We start from the raw sequence: 16,872 nt of genomic DNA, 5'->3' as shown, positions 1-16,872 counted from the left end.
TAATGCACATCTTGATTGACAAAAAACTCATAACATACATTTTTCATATAAATGGTATACCCATCCGTATAAGCAGAGCTTGTGCCACGGATGGGGAAAGGTGTTACCCCAAATAAAATATACCGTTCTCGAAGCAACCTCCGTGGCCGAGTGGGTATCACACTAGGCTTGCACGCAGGGGGTCCGGGTTCGATTCCCGGCGGGGTCGGAGTTTTTTTCGGCTTTGTGCTTGGAGTTCGGGGTCCACTCAGCCTCGTGAGGACAATTGAGTAGCTACTTTAATCGAGTAGCGACCAGTGGTGGCATTACAAGTCGAAGAGACGAGCGACAATAAATATGATGATTGAGTAAATGAAAGACTTGTAATACTGTGATACCCACAAAGTTGTGAGAAAGCTCTCTGCTTTACCACAAAGATACTATGATTTGATTTGATTTGAATATACCGTTCTCGAGATACTTTGGATACAGACACACACACGGACCAATGGCTGAAACTTATTCAGGCTCTAGGGAGCTCAAAACGTGTTTTGGCACTAAAAACTGGGCATCGATTTTTTTTTCTTTTTTTTACCGAATACATTACTTTCCTTCCTATAGGATAAGGAAAGTAAAAATTGTCAATCAAGTTAGCTTGAATGGTAGCGCTCCTGCTTTGTAAGCGCTAGGTCGCGAGTTCGATTCCCGCCCGGGGCGAACTTTATCCTAAACAAAAGATTCGTTCTCGGAACGGCCAGCCTTGCTTAACTTCAATGATCTGGTGTATTCAATGTGCTATCACGCAGGATTGATTTTTTTTTTTAATTTCTTATTTTTCTGATTGACTCTAATTTACGTTCTTTTTGTTAACTCTGATTTTTTTATGATTGACTCTGATATGTTCTATTTTATCTTCTAGAAGGACTTATCCAAACCTGGTCGACCTATATATCAAATTGAAGGTCTTTTTACCAGGAACACGAAAATGGTGGTGCAAATTTTACACGAGACCTTGTTTAGACTGCTGGGGTAAAGGGACTTTTTAGTCTCATTCGAGCAGGATAAACAAGGTATATTCTATTCTATTTTTACCAGGAACACGAAAATGGTGGTGCAAATTTCGTTTTATTCTTTGTCCTCAGGTTCAGTTCTTGTCACGTTCAGTTTCCCGTTTATCTTTTCCCCGGTTCTACCATTCCTGGATTTCTCCTCAAGCGTAGCCCATGTCGCCTACTTTGTTCCGTTCATATGCCTGTTTCAATTCTTCTTCGCCTCCTGCGAGGCCTGCGCCATGTGGAGCTTGACAATGTCGGCCAGACCCTTCTCCTCAAACACGGTACGGAAGTACTCGTCCGAGCGTTTGTTGGGCGGCACAAACTCCATCAGTCTGAAATTATCCGCCAGTTAGTAAAATTGTATACCTAAAGTTCAAAAATGGACAAATTTTATTCTATGTATAAAAAAAGTTTGATATCCCTAACCGTTAAGCTAATAAAGCGATTTTTGTCCTCAAAATTATAGATATCACCACCAAATTTTTACCATGAATATACTGATCTATATCAATACCAATATCTATGAATTTCATAATTGGTTCCCATACTTTATTTATGGCCACGATTTAGGGTGTTCTGCTCCCACTATGCATCGCAGAAAAAATACTAGGCTCAATTTCTTCATTTTCTACACGGCTCTGTTGAGGACGCTTTGATCAATTAATTGTTTGTTGTTGTTACTACCATGGTTTGTTTATTTATTTTCGTCCATGGCGTAGTGGTCACTGCGCTCGCCTTGCACGCGGGAGACCCGGGTTCGATTCCCGGCGGGGTCAAGAAATTTGTATCATGCAAATGATTGATTCCGTGACTGGCTGTTGCGGGGCCCACTCAGCCTCGTGAGGAAAATGAGTAGCTATGACATATAAATGCGCATAGTGACCGGTGCCAGCAGGGTAGGTAAACATTGGATTTTAGGATTATTGAGATATTGGGAAAATCTTACAATGGTGCAGTGAGCACCAAAGTTGTGACATAATAACACAAAGAAACTGCATTTACATTTACATGTCTATTTCTCTAATATGCCATCGGAGTGAGTGTAGTGAGTGTTATCTATTTCTCTGCTTTCAGCAATCCAGAAGAAGGTTATTACTATCGACTGGCGTTGGCCTATGGCTGTGGTATTCCCTGTCTAGTGGGCATACTAGCCCTTCTTTTCTTTCCTCCTGTACCTCAAGTTAGACTAAGTAAGTGAATAGAATAGAATAGAATAGTACTCCAAGTTAGACTAAGTAAGTAAATAGAATAGAATAGTACCCCAAGTTAGACCAAGTAAATATAAATAGAATAAATCAGTGGTTCTCAAACTTTTTTTGGCCATTTCTCATCTTTTTGGTTACTGTTTTCAGCTCTCTCACGTCATTGGTCTATGTTTGGGCATATTGGTATCTGTGATTGTGTACATAGGTTCACTTATCAACTAGCCAATGATACCTTCTTATCTTTGGTTACTTTTTTTATCTTTTATTCTATGTGTTGGCTACTTTTCTCATCTTTTTGGTTACTGTTTTCAGCTCTCTCACGTCATTGGTCTATGTTTGGGCATATTGGTATCTGTGATTGTTTACATAGGCACGGCGGAACCAGGGGATCTCAAGCTAGTTCAAGTGTACTTTATCGCTGTACTATATGGTAAGTGGAATAGAATAGAATAGAATAGAATAGAGTTATGAACAGAATAGATGGAATGATGGAATATACCTTGCTTATACTGCCAGAATGAGACTGAAAAGTTCCTTTACCCGAGCAGGTCTGATGTATTTGGTACGGAATAAATTCAGCGATTAATACGCGCAAGCGGGCGGAGCCTGCTTGTTATAAATAAAGAACCTTGCTTAAATTTAAAAAAATAATATAAAGAAGAAAAAAAAAAAATAGTACTTTTTATTTATTTTAAAGATGAGTGTTTCACCGCCGTTTTTATTTCGTTGTACAAATTTCTTGACCCCGCCGGGAATCGAACCCGGGTCTCCCGCGTGCAAGGCAAGCGCAGTGACCACTACGCCATGGGAGCTGACGCAGAGAAATAGATACATTTAATATTGGCACTTTGGCAGATAAAATAGAATAGGATAGAATACCATGTCCGGCTTCAGCTAAGCCGTTACAACTAGCAATAACAACTATGTACTTAACTTGTACTGAGTTGTCTGGCTAGGGGACGTTGAACAGATACTAGCGTCTGGCTGTGTGATCATACACAGGGAGGAGAACAGCTAACCCTAACCAACCTAGCTAGCTGATAGTTTCAAAGGGTTCTCTCTGCTTGAAAAGAACAAGCACAAGTCCTCACAATGGTTGCGGTTCAGGACGAGCCAGTTAAACACGGCAAGAGACCATCACCCTGGTGTATGGCCGATAGAAGAGATATTTTCTCTATTTTGTCATCACCTTTCGGCTATAGCTAAAGCCGCTACAACAACAACTTATACAGAGAGGTCTACTCACAACTTCTGAATAAAGAAGCCGACCACACCATTTGATGTTTTGTCAGCAAAGCTCAGTATTCCATAGATGAAAGCACCATTACTGACATCATCACCAACAAAATCGGCAGCCATACCGAAGCTGGTCACTTGGATGACCGTACTTGAGATACCTGGAATAGAATATAAAACAGACTAGAATACTAGAAGTCACTACTCAAGTGTAAACCTACTACATACTTGAAGTTTTACGATCTACGTGGCTTCCAGTCTATATCACCTATTAGTATTCAAGTATTTATTAAGTAGTCAAGTACCTCTATCTAATTTTTTCAATCTGGCGGATACATTCTTCCCAAAATGGGACAACACAAATCTGAGCGCACGGCAGTGCGCCAGGCCAAGTTCCAGTAAGCGCGCCTGTGTATCTTCACACGAACCGGTTCGGCAGGTTTTTCTCACCTTCATAGATCAGCTTCCTCTAAACATAAACTTTTGAAATTCAGGGCACTTATTTTTTTTTTTATTTTTCTTATTTAAAAAAAAAGTGAAAATAACTACAAAGAAATCACACATGGCCTTGATGCTTAGCCTGTAAATAAATAAATGATTTACAAATAATTAAAGTAAATAATTATTGTGCTCGATTTGTTAAATTTGACTGGACTATACATATGCAGTCCATTTGAATTAAAAATTTCTTGACCCCGCCGGGAATCGAACCCGGGTCTCCCGCGTGCAAGGCGAGCGCAGTGACCACTACGCCATGGGAGCTGACTTGCTTCTGAATAATTACCCTATATTTATCTAATTCTAATCCATTACAGTCGAACCTGGATATAATAGACATGGATATTTAATACTGGTGATTGACCCGTCCTTTGTACGGGATCAGCGCGGCGTAAGAGGCATAACTTTAAAGTGCCGCCATTTTGAATCAGGATGGAATGTGATAATTTTAGGTAGCCCATGTTACCGCAGTACTCTTCTTATGAACCACAATTTTACTATCCAATTTATCAAGCGTGCCGGGCGGCGCGCGAACGTCAAGAGTTCGAAGCACCCGCCCGGCCTATTTTAACACGAAATAGAGTTTCAAGGTTTTTCGGCATTTATAGATGACTGAAGCCACTTTTCAGTCCCTTTCCTTTATTATTACAATAGTAATAAAAAGGTATAAGGGACGGACTATTGTATTCGCTTCGGTGTCTGTCAGTCGGTCTGTCCCCATAGAAGGACTTATCCAAACCTGGTCGACCTAATATATCAAATTAAAGGTCTTTTTACGTTTTATTTTTTTTTTTTTTTTTTTTTTTTTTTTTTTTTTATGAGTGTTTCACAGCTGTTTTTATTTCGTAGCAATGAAACAACTGCGACACGAGACTCGTGTGGTCTGTGTCGTATCCCAGTGTTACAACGCTTCCTTATATCGTTGGAAAAATTTCAGTCTGTCTGGAAAGGCCTGTTTTTGGAGAAGGTTTGAAGGATACCACTCGTATTATTGTGGTCAAAGTCTCAATGTTGATAAAATTCCATACCCCGGCCGGGATCGAACCCACGCCCTCCTGTTTACAGGCGAGCGTCTTGACCACTACACCACCGAGGCAGGCAAAAATGTCTCAACTTGTTTATTTCGGTTTTCCTCAGTGACTACTTGAACATCAAGTGGTACTTGATTAAAATATCACTCTCAAGCCATCACTTGACATTTCGTCACATGATAGGATACTTGTATAGATCAATATACAAGGTGTCCAAAAATTAACGTACCAAACTTGAAGTCGGATTTTTTGGGTTGAAATAAGATATTTTTCCTTTATCAAATTAATATAGGATTATTGAGGTATTGGGAAAATCCTACAATGCTGCAGTGAGCACCAAAGTTGCATTTACATTTACTTTATCAAATATACGTATCTTTCCGAGAATCTCAAAATGGGACAGCAAAAAATTGAAAAGTAAAAATAGGTAATTAAAAAGCCTGGAGTTAGATCAGAAGGTAGCTTGCATTGTAAGCCCTATTCGATTTTCAATTTGAGACGCCCTATATATTATTATGTCTTTCCTTATGGATATCTAATTTTGATGTGTCTGAATGAGATACTTGCAAAACTTGTAGATAATGTCCGATTGTGATAGATGATTTGAATATTATTGTCCCGTTATTGTAACATGTCCTCATTTGGTGACGTGGGAAATTTCGAATGACGCATCATGACCCATTTTTTACCCCTATTTGTCTGATATTTATGGAGATTAAATATTGATGTGTCTGATACTTGTAAAACTTATAGATATAGTTCTGATTGTGATAGATGATTTGAATATTGTTGTCTACTGTCACATGTCCTCATTTGCTGACGTGGGAAATTTTTTGACGTAAACATTTCTTCTTGTTATTATGATTAGGTGTTATTAATTTTATAGAGGTAACAGCGAAGGAGAGCAGGATAGGAGGAATCTACCCGTTCCGAGAACGAACTTAATTAAAGTTCGCCTTTGGTGGTGATCAAACCCGCAACCTAACACTTACAATGCAGATATGCTACCGTCCAATCTGTAATTAGGCTGGTTATAACCATAAAAAAATCTCTTTCTTCGCCTTTTCCCGTGTACAGACGGGGTTGGCGTTCTTTGCCAGCCTCTCAATCAGCCCTGTGGTGATTACTTTGGCCTGACATTTGGTTTTGGCTAAATTTTTTTTTCAAGTGGATGACCTTCACTCAACCTTTGCTATTTTCAGCTAGGGATTCTATGCTATTACATTCTATGCTTCCATATTCTATTATTATTATTATTATTTTTTTTTTAAAGATGAGTGTTCCACCGCCGTTTTTATTTCGTAGCAATGAAACAACTGCTACATTAGACGCATGTGGCCTGTGTCGTAGCATGCCCATCCCGTAGTATGCCTCTCATCAGATGGGCGAGAAGAGACACAATACTTCCCATTTAGGTGCTGGCTCAACACGAGAACACCAGAAAGTAACCCGTTGAAATATTTGCAATCGAAAAACGAGTACAAACTTTTGTCGATGGTGGGATTCGAACCCGGGACCTTCTGCATGGCAAGCAAGCGCATTACCACTGGACCAACCGTGCCCCCAAAAGATACGCTTGATGTGGCCTGTGGCGTGGCATGCCCATCCCGTAGTTTGCCTTTCGTCAGATGGGCGAGAAGGGGCACAATACTTCCCATTTAGGTGCTGGGTCAACACGGGAACACCAGAAAGTAACCCGTTGAAATATTTGCAATCGAAAAACGAGTACAAATTTTTGTCGATGGTGGGATTCGAACCCGGGACCTTCTGCATGGCAAGCAAGCGCGTTACCACTGGACCAACCGTGCCCCCATTCTATTATGTATTTATTCAATTCATATTCTATACTATTCCACAGTATATATCCTACATTGTGGTGGTTCTCGGCTACATCTCCACCATTGTATTCTACCTTGGGGTCTCGGAAATTCGGAACCGCCAACTCCAGCTGGACCTGCGGCAAACCAGTTCGTCCCAAATGTACGAAGCCAAGAAGCGAACGCCGCGGCAACTCTTGACTATGCCGACCCTGTACACGGTCGCGGTACTTTACATGACGGCGCGGCTCTTCTTCAATATACTCCAGGTGAGCGCCGCCGCAGGCGAAACTTTTCTAGTACTTTAAACCCCTTTACTCAGTCAGCTCCCATGGCGTAGTGGTCACTGCGCTCGCCTTACACGCGGGAGACCCGGGTTCGATTCCCGGCGGGGTCAAGAAATTGTATCATGCAATATTGTATCATGCAAATGATTGATTCCGTGACTGGCCGTTGCGGGGCCCACTCAGCCTCGTGAGGAAAATGAGTAGCTATGACATATAAATACGCATAGCGACCGGTGCCAGCATGGTAGGTAAACATTGGTTGGATTTTAGGATTATTGAGATATTGGGAAAGATCCTACAATGCTGCAGTGAGCACCAAAGTTGTGACATAATAACACAAAGAAACTGCATTTACATTTTACATTCAAACCTTTTACGCCAACAGTAGGCTACTACTATTATTGTGGTCAAATTCTCAAAAAATTATACAGAAAAGGTTAGAGATATTGTAAAAGTTTGGCTACAAGAACAAGAACACCCAAAATAAGCGTCATTCAATAGGATGAGGAAAGTCGTGTGATGTTCACACCAGATTTTTTTAGTTATTTCATGTGAAAATCACTCCTAACACAAGCGCATTTATTCTCTTTTAATTTCAGATGTTTATAGTGTTCTACGTGCAAGACACGCTAGTCCTGAGTAAGGTCAACATTGCGCTGGTACCTCTAGTTATTTTGATCAGTGGATTTGTGACCAGTCTTATAATTAAACCGTGTAATGTACGACTCGGACGAAAGGTAAGTCGAATGGAATGTTCATTAGCGTACGGTCCGTACGGCTTGTTCCAATACTTCCCATTTGACTAAACATATTCGTGCGATTTTTTTTTTTTTTTTTTTAATGCGGTAAGAAAAATGAAACTATGCGGAGTACCTGAAAGCTCTTCGCGGAGCACCTGAAAGCTCTCCGCGGAGCACAGTTTGAGAACCACTGGAATAGATATACCACATTTATACTAGAATGATGAGACTGAAAAGTCCCTTTAGCCCTTCAGTCTAAACAAGGTTTTATGAATAGAACATAGTATACCTTCTTTATCCTGCTAGGACGAAACTGAAAAGTCCCTTTACTCCCGCAGTCTAAACAAGGTCTAATGAATTCGTACAGTGTGAACGGGCTCTAACGCGTATGCTTTGTAATAGCTTGGTCGCGGGTTCGACTCCCGCCCGGGGGTGGATTTTATCCACAAAGATTAGATTCGTTCTCGGAGCGCCTGGCTTTTTCCTATCCTGTCTTCCTTCTCTCTTCGCTTTCGGAACGATAAGACCTCAGGAGTTACAGTTCCCTCTATCAAACCTACATCTTTAGTTAGCCTGGTTGGCTTGAAGGGTAGCACGTCTGCTTTCTAAGCGCTAAACAGATAAGGTTCGTTCTCGGAACGACTGGCTTTCTCCTATCCTGTCCTCTTCCTTTCTTTCTTCGATTTCGGGACGATAAAGCCTTTATTCTCCTCTATTAATCCTATATCTCTTTCACAGATATTCGAAATAAAATCGCGTTCCTCAAAAACATGGGTAAAAGCACCGGGTCCTCTACTACGGTGGAGTGATGTGCTATTCCTCCTTTGACGCTTGTGTGATACCGAGAGCTTTGTGATTGAGAGAGCAAGAAAATAAATGTGAAAATAACATGACAATACCGTTTACATTCGTGAAAAGAAAACGAGAAAATATTGTCAAAGCTTCGTCGAAGATCAAGAGGGAGTTATGTGTTGTTCCTCCTTTGTCCCCTTGTGTGATGACAAGAGCTTTGTAATTGAGAGAGCAAGAAATGTGAATATGATAATACCGTTTACCTATGAAAAGGAAATGAGAAAATATTGCCAAAGCTTTTCGTCGAATTGATATCGAGAGCTTTGTAATTGAGAGAGCAAGAAAATAAATCTGAAAATAATAATAGGGTAATGCCGTTTCTGTGTCGAAAAATTAGATTAATTTGTTGTTCCTCCACTGTCCCCTAGTGTGATGTGGAGAGCTTTGTAATTGAGAGATGAGAGAGCAAGAAATGTGAATATGATAATACCGTTTACCTATGAAAAGGAAATGAGAAAATATTGTCAAAGCTTTTCGTCGAAGGGGCCTTAGGAAGGTCTACAGTTACTCCATAGGGCCTTAGGGAATCTACAGTTACTCCTTAGGGAGGTCTACAGTTACTCCTTAGGGCCTTAGGAAGGTCTACAGTTACTCCATAGGGCCTTAGGGAATCTACAGTTACTCCTTAGGGAGGTCTACAGTTACTCCTTAGGGCCTTAGGAAGGTCTACAGTTACTCCATAGGGCCTTAGGGAATCTACAGTTACTCCTTAGGGAGGTCTACAGTTACTCCTTAGGGCCTTAGGAAGGTCTACAGTTACTCCATAGGGCCTTAGGGAATCTACAGTTACTCCTTAGGGAGGTCTACAGTTACTCCTTAGGGCCTTAGGAAGGTCTACAGTTACTCCATAGGGCCTTAGGGAATCTACAGTTACTCCTTAGGGAGGTCTACAGTTACTCCTTAGGGCCTTAGGAAGGTCTACAGTTACTCCATAGGGCCTTAGGGAATCTACAGTTACTCCTTAGGGAGGTCTACAGTTACTCCTTAGGGCCTTAGGAAGGTCTACAGTTACTCCATAGGGCCTTAGGGAATCTACAGTTACTCCTTAGGGAGGTCTACAGTTACTCCTTAGGGCCTTAGGAAGGTCTACAGTTACTCCATAGGGCCTTAGGGAATCTACAGTTACTCCTTAGGGAGGTCTACAGTTACTCCTTAGGGCCTTAGGAAGGTCTACAGTTACTCCATAGGGCCTTAGGGAATCTACAGTTACTCCTTAGGGAGGTCTACAGTTACTCCTTAGGGCCTTAGGAAGGTCTACAGTTACTCCATAGGGCCTTAGGGAATCTACAGTTACTCCTTAGGGAGGTCTACAGTTACTCCTTAGGGCCTTAGGAAGGTCTACAGTTACTCCATAGGGCCTTAGGGAATCTACAGTTACTCCTTAGGGAGGTCTACAGTTACTCCTTAGTGCCTTAGGAAGGTCTACAGTTACTCCATAGGGCCTTAGGGAATCTACAGTTACTCCTTAGGGAGGTCTACAGTTACTCCTTAGTGCCTTAGGAAGGTCTACAGTTACTCCATAGGGCCTTAGGGAATCTACAGTTACTCCTTAGGGAGGTCTACAGTTACTCCTTAGGGCCTTAGGAAGGTCTACAGTTACTCCATAGGGCCTTAGGGAATCTACAGTTACCTAAGAGATCTACAGAGACATCTTAAAGGATCTACATAATATACTCCTTAGGGCAGGGGTCGGCAACTTTTTCAGTGTACGGGCGCAATCTGTTCAAGCCCTGAAGCTGGTCCGCGGGTTTGCTGACCTCTGCCTTAGGGGGTCTACACACCTTAGGACAGTGCTTCTCAAAGTTGTGGCCACCTCGGCACACTTCTCAAGACTCCAATCTTTCCGCGGCACCCCCATCCCAGGACATAAATGTTGTATAAGAGTGAACTCTATTATTTATTAGCGCCGCGCCGCAGGCCTTTTTTTTCAATTTGGCCTAAGGCGACCTTGCGGCACACAGTTAAGTACTGCCTTAGGGAGGTCTACAGTTAACCATCCTATTCGACTGTAGTATAATTGAACGAACAAAATGAATTTATTAGTCATGAAACAACTGCCACCTAGGACTCGTGTGGTCTGTGTCGTAAGATGCCCAAATGTCCTAGTAGGCAATGTAATTTAATGAGTCTTCCCAGAACACTGGACACGATTTTTTTTTTAGTTCGGCCATTATTTTAATCATTAATGTTTTTTTTTTTGTGATTTTTTTAATGGTAAAATAGTAATTTTCAATACGCACATAGACAATTTTATTATTCAAGTAGGTACCTAATTTATAAAATATGGATTGGAATTAAATGACAAGCGCAGCCTAGTTAGCTTGAAGGGTAGTGCGTCTGCCTTGGAAGGGCTAGGTCGCAGGTTCGATTCCCGCCCGGGGCGGATTTTATCTTGAACGGATAAGGCTTGTTCTCGGAACGGCTGGCTTTCTCCTATTCTGTCTTCCTTCGCTTTCGGGACGATATGACCTTAGAAGTTACAGTTCAGTTCCCCGTATCAACCTCTTAAAAAAAGAGAGGAAAAAAATGATAGCTTTTGGGCAGTAACCTCGGTGGCCTGGTGGGTATCACACTAGGCTTGCAGGCCGGAGGTCCCGGGTTCCCTTCCCGGCAGGGTCGAATTTTTTTTTCGGCTCTGTGCTTGGAAATACGGGTAGAGCACTCAGCCTCGTGAGGGAAACTTTGTAAAAATAGAAATTTTATTTTTTGTAAAAAAATAAAATGGATTTTTTTTTATTGTAAAAAAAATAATAAAATAAAATATTTTATTTATTGATTCCTCGATACCTATAGTTTTTTTTACTTTCCTTATCCTATAGGAAGTAGAGATGTGTAAAGTTTCATTGAGCTAAAAAAATGAACTATAGACCTTTACCTCAATTGCAACAATGTAAGGATTTCCTGCAATCTGATTGGTTCCTTCATTTTGGGCTGATGACTCATTGCTGTCACAGTCTGGATGAACTATAAGTGTAAGGGCAACTTCCGCCAAAGATGGGCTAATCTTATACGAAATCTATGGCTAACCATGACCAATCAAGATTGCAACTCCCTGGCGCAATATTTGACGTTGACATTGGTTTTTTCCGCACACGGAAAGTACATAAGCGCAATTAACTTTTCAATATGCCCATTAAGCTGACTCCCCAATATGCCCATTATGCTCACATCAATCACCCATGAATGCAGCACACTTAATTACTTGCCCTGCCGTGGAAGCCAGCAATGATATTGTAGGAAAATATTGGGACGCGCGTAGGAAAATGAATAATAATCAATTCCTTTGCATTAGCAAACAACAACTTTTCAAATTTCTCAGCTCTTTGGTATGCAGCTTAAGATGTTGATCCATCACGTCATGTCACGTCACGTGAGCTCATACTGATCGAAGGCTCGTCATGCTGATTGCTGACTGGGCTGTCGATCACTATGAGTGGTGATCATCATGAGGATACACAGGTGCTCACTGACGAGGCCTGAGCTGCTGACGAAGATGTTCTGAAACAATGGAACGGAAATATAGAATTAAAATTGACACAACTCAACACAACACACGCGCACACACCACACCACACTTTTCTTTCTACATTTGAGTGAGAGAGATGGCGTTTTTCGTCAAAAATGGCAAATCAAAAATGGATTTTCAGATTGTAAAAAAAAAATGGTCAAAAAAAATTTCACGAAAAAACACTCGTACCGGGCCTAAGACGGGTGAAAAACAGAAAAGAAAAAGATAATAATAAAAGATTCAGTTTGAATTCTTTTATTATTATCTTTTTCTTATCTGTTTTTCACCTGCCTTAGGCCCGGATTCAAAGATCAAATCGGACGGTATGATGGGGGAGGGGGGGGTATACCACGATTCCGCGCATGTGCCCTGCGTAGAAAGTATCAGAGAAGAGTCGGGAGTCAAAGAGCGAGTTGAAAAAAAGAGTAGTTCCTTTTACTGAGTAGCTCAGTTACAGTTACTCCATAGGCCCTTAGGGAATCTACAGTTACTCCATAGGGCCTTAGGGAATCTACAGTTACTCCTTAGGGAGGTCTACAGTTACTCCTTAGGGCCTTAGGAAGGTCTACAGTTACTCCATAGGGCCTTAGGGAATCTACAGTTACTCCTTAGGGAGGTCTACAGTTACTCCTTAGGGCCTTAGGAAGGTCTACAGTTACTCCATAGGGCCTTAGGGAATCTACAGTTACTCCTTAGGGAGGTCTACAGTTACTCCTTAGGGCCTTAGGAAGGTCTACAGTTACTCCATAGGGCCTTAGGGAATCTACAGTTACTCCTTAGGGAGGTCTACAGTTACTCCTTAGTGCCTTAGGAAGGTCTACAGTTACTCCATAGGGCCTTAGGGAATCTACAGTTACTCCTTAGGGAGGTCTACAGTTACTCCTTAGTGCCTTAGGAAGGTCTACAGTTACTCCATAGGGCCTTAGGGAATCTACAGTTACTCCTTAGGGAGGTCTACAGTTACTCCTTAGGGCCTTAGGAAGGTCTACAGTTACTCCATAGGGCCTTAGGGAATCTACAGTTACCTAAGAGATCTACAGAGACATCTTAAAGGATCTACATAATATACTCCTTAGGGCAGGGGTCGGCAACTTTTTCAGTGTACGGGCGCAATCTGTTCAAGCCCTGAAGCTGGTCCGCGGGTTTGCTGACCTCTGCCTTAGGGGGTCTACACACCTTAGGACAGTGCTTCTCAAAGTTGTGGCCACCTCGGCACACTTCTCAAGACTCCAATCTTTCCGCGGCACCCCCATCCCAGGACATAAATGTTGTATAAGAGTGAACTCTATTATTTATTAGCGCCGCGCCGCAGGCCTTTTTTTTCAATTTGGCCTAAGGCGACCTTGCGGCACACACTTTGAGAAGTACTGCCTTAGGGAGGTCTACAGTTAACCATCCTATTCGACTGTAGTATAATTGAACGAACAAAATGAATTTATTAGTCATGAAACAACTGCCACCTAGGACTCGTGTGGTCTGTGTCGTAAGATGCCCAAATGTCCTAGTAGGCAATGTAATTTAATGAGTCTTTCAAGCTAACTGGACACGATTTTTTTTAGTTCGGCCATTATTTTAATCATTAATGTTTTTTTTTCTGTGATTTTTTTTTAATGGTAAAATAGTAATTTTCAATACGCACATAGACAATTTTATTATTCAAGTAGGTAATTTATAAAATATGGAATGGAATTAAATGACGCAGCCCAGTTAGCTTGAAGGGTAGAGCGTCGGCGGCTAGGGCAGACATTAGAGATAGTTCGCCTGCCATTACAGTGGCACATATGATACGGGCTAGGGTACGGGCATTCTCTCCCGGGACGGTGGGGTGAGGTCCTGCAGGGAAATAAATGGGGAAAATTATTTGAACGAACAAATTAAAATCGAAATTAATGTCAATTCGATCGAAATTAATGTCAATCTCTTTTCTCGCTAATCAGCTAACTTACTTTCCGTTTCCGGAACCACCTTTAAATCTTCAACTTCCAGAAGTTTGCAACTTGAACAGCTCTCTGGTCGGCTTCCTTTAGGTCATCGTGTGTGCAGGTATTCTCTAATTGTTCACAGTTGAGAAGATGTTGTTCAGCTAGACCTGACAGACGGACCTTTTCAGCCCTGCCTGATAGTGTGTGTGCTTATTAGACTGCCTTAACAAAACAATAATAACCCTGAAAATAATGTAAAACCCTGTAAATATTCGAGAACGGTAAGAGCTAGAGACTTGAAATTTGGCAAGCAGCTGTCAAATGTGACAAGGATGCGACACGAAACTTTTGGTTAAGATCGGTGCAACGGTTGGCATTTCACCGCTTTTTGGCGGTTTTCAGCTACCGACTAAACGGTTAGAGATATTATAAAATTTTAGGGTATAAGAACAAGAACACACAAATAATAAGCATCATTCAATAGGATAAGGAAAGTCGTGTGATGTTCACACCAGATTTTTCAGAGACCAATGGTTGGGTGGAAGAGCTCCTTTTAAAGAATCCCATCAAAAAAGCCATGGAAAAAAAAAATATCAGAGATCAGTGAGTCATATAACGTAAAATGCTCCAGTTCCCAACAGATCACCGAAGTTGAGCTACGTCGTGCCTGGTTGATCTCTGGATAATAGTAGTAGCCTACTGCTGGAGTAAAGGGACTTTTCAGTCCTATGCGAGCAGTATAAATAAGCACTATTATTATTATTATTTACAGAGTTATTATTATTAGACTACCTTAACATAATGATAATAACCCTGTAAATAATGTAAAACCCTGTAAATAATTTTTCTTTAAATAATTCGGGGGAAAAGGCGGAATCTCACCATTAACTCCAAGCATGGTAAGGGCGGCACTCTGCGGCCCGAGTGTTGTGCCGCCCCCGATCGTGCCGCACTCTATACTCGGCATCGTGCAAGATATGTACAGGTCGCGTCCCTGCTTCTCCATTAGAGTGAGACAGGATGAGCTGACCACGTTCTGAGCGGGGTCCTGGCCCGTGGCGATGTAGATGGAGGTGACGATGTTGGCGGCGTGCGCGTTAAATCCACCTGTCGGGGATGAGAAAGGAAGTGAACGTATTAATATGGATATATGTAAAATCGTATTTTTACTTTCCGGAGGTGACGATGTTGGCGGCGTGCGCGTTAAATCCACCTGTCGGGGATGAGAAAGGAAGTGAACGTGTTAATATGGATATATGTAATTCATTCATTGATGGGCGACAACGTGATCGTTGGTTGCCGTTTTAACCTCTTTTTTTTTTTTTTTTTTTTTATGTTTTTTGTCACTTTTACGCCCTTTTGACTTTCTAGCGACGAAATATATATTCGCAATAAATAAGAAGCATAAGTTAATAAGTATCTATGAAATTTATCTGCAACAAATAAAAATCTTTTAAGATCTATGTCTGATTTCAATAAGTACATATTACCTACAACATAGAAAGTGTTGAAAATACATGTTTGCAATAAATAAGAAGCAGATTATAAGTACTTATGAAATTTATCTGCAATAAATAGAAAGCTTTTAAGATCTAAGTAGGTAACTTCAGGTTCTAAGGTTTGTAGACTGTATTTTCAATAATACCTACAACATATGTATGGGTAATGTATTGAAATACCTACATGTTTGCAATAAATAAGAAGCAATTAAAAAATACTTGTAAAATAAAAGAGTTCGTAAAATATAAAAGTTAAGTACTTAGCGTGTTCACTCTCAGGCTTTGGTGTCCCTAAAAGTTAGGGCTTATACGAATCTACGAAATGCTTGAAGCATTTCAGTATTCTTAACACAGCTTCACTCCATACACCAACTCTAAAGCTTATAGTGTGTCCAGATTGTCCAGATCAATGTGACAGCAAAAAAATAGGCATTGTTGCCAAACATGTCACATGTGCAATGGTAGAGAATCTTTAAAAGGGGAAGGTATATTGCACAGTGCTTCCTCCGACAGTGAAACAAAGTCAGGTAAGGCGATATCCACCTTACCTGTTCTGGAATCCAACCTCTGAACTTAGAGCTACCTCTGCATTTTAAAAGAGAGAGTTCATCAAAAATAGACCTTCACCTCAATTGCAACAATGTAAGGATTTCCTGCAATCTAATTGGTTCCTTCATTTTGGGTTGATGACTCATTGCTGTCACATTGATCTGGATGAACCATAGCTAGTTACCTACTTTTCATACACTGCAGTACTATGTATAGTAGGTTTACTGGGTACTTGTTCAAAAGTCACGTCAATGGAAAATTGCTACGAAAAAGACATCCATGAGCAATACCTAACGAAAAAGTTATTGAAGATCGCTCGGATCTTCGAGCAGTGTTGACAGATCAGTATAATTTATACTAAATTTAGTATAATTTGAACCTGTTAGTATAATTTTTAGTATCAGACTTTTTTAGATTTTTTTTAGTATAATTTTTGGTATAATTTGTAAGAATCTATCATGGGGGAAAAAACCTTTTTTTCCGCAGCGACCGGTGGATTTTTTAATTTTTTTTTTTTTAATGAAACAGGTCTCGTAGATATCTAGTAAAGTAAGTACTAAATAGGCACCCACCTAGTTGAATAAATCGAAAATATGGTTGAATAAATAACATTAATTTATATTGCTAGGTAGGTAAAAAAAAAAAAAAAAAAAAAAAAAAAAAAAAAAAAAAAAAAATTTTTATAAAAAATATA

General features: G+C 40.7%; 2 protein-coding genes, 2 long non-coding RNA genes and 1 other non-coding gene across 7 annotated transcripts in view; 3 read left to right on the top strand and 2 right to left on the bottom strand.

Moving 5' to 3' along the window:
• LOC113470418 (major facilitator superfamily domain-containing protein 12-like) overlaps positions 1 to 9,177 on the top strand; it is a 48,785-nt gene extending 39,608 nt beyond the window's left edge. Inside the window, exons 5-7 of the mRNA XM_026828832.1 lie at positions 1,122 to 1,382; positions 2,072 to 2,224; positions 8,587 to 9,177. Coding sequence (XP_026684633.1) covers positions 1,122 to 1,382; positions 2,072 to 2,224; positions 8,587 to 8,657 — 485 coding nt within the window. The 3' untranslated portion in view covers positions 8,658 to 9,177. The remainder of the gene's footprint in view (positions 1 to 1,121; positions 1,383 to 2,071; positions 2,225 to 8,586) is intronic.
• On the top strand, positions 7,147 to 7,218 carry Trnav-uac. The gene has a single exon. It is a non-coding gene; the product is annotated as a tRNA-Val (tRNA).
• An 11-nt stretch (positions 9,178 to 9,188) lies between the features above and the next one.
• Positions 9,189 to 13,007, top strand: LOC103516430. Of its 2 annotated transcripts, none has more exons than XR_003393474.1 (2): positions 9,189 to 10,107; positions 12,715 to 13,007. It is a non-coding gene; the product is annotated as an uncharacterized LOC103516430 (long non-coding RNA). The 2 variants fall into 2 exon arrangements; XR_003393475.1 differs by lacking the exon at positions 9,189 to 10,107 and adding an exon at positions 10,172 to 10,191.
• Positions 10,223 to 12,805, bottom strand: LOC113470417. 2 transcript variants are annotated; one of them, XR_003393477.1, is made up of 2 exons: positions 12,670 to 12,805; positions 10,223 to 10,330 (listed from the first exon to the last, which is right to left on the bottom strand). It is a non-coding gene; the product is annotated as an uncharacterized LOC113470417 (long non-coding RNA). The 2 variants fall into 2 exon arrangements; XR_003393476.1 differs by having other exon boundaries at positions 12,700 to 12,805.
• An 870-nt stretch (positions 13,008 to 13,877) lies between the features above and the next one.
• LOC103516433 (3-hydroxy-3-methylglutaryl-coenzyme A reductase) overlaps positions 13,878 to 16,872 on the bottom strand; it is a gene marked incomplete at its 5' end in the record, with an annotated part of 37,317 nt that continues 34,322 nt past the window's right edge. Inside the window, 2 exons of the mRNA XM_026828830.1 lie at positions 13,878 to 14,041; positions 15,013 to 15,237. Of these exons, the coding sequence (XP_026684631.1) occupies positions 13,878 to 14,041; positions 15,013 to 15,237 (389 nt within the window). The remainder of the gene's footprint in view (positions 14,042 to 15,012; positions 15,238 to 16,872) is intronic.

The sequence above is a fragment of the Diaphorina citri genome, unplaced genomic scaffold (assembly GCF_000475195.1).
Source record: "Diaphorina citri unplaced genomic scaffold, Diaci psyllid genome assembly version 1.1 scaffold1567, whole genome shotgun sequence".
NCBI classification, from domain to species: Eukaryota; Metazoa; Arthropoda; class Insecta; order Hemiptera; family Psyllidae; genus Diaphorina; species Diaphorina citri.
This window is presented reverse-complemented; position numbering and strand designations above follow the sequence as displayed.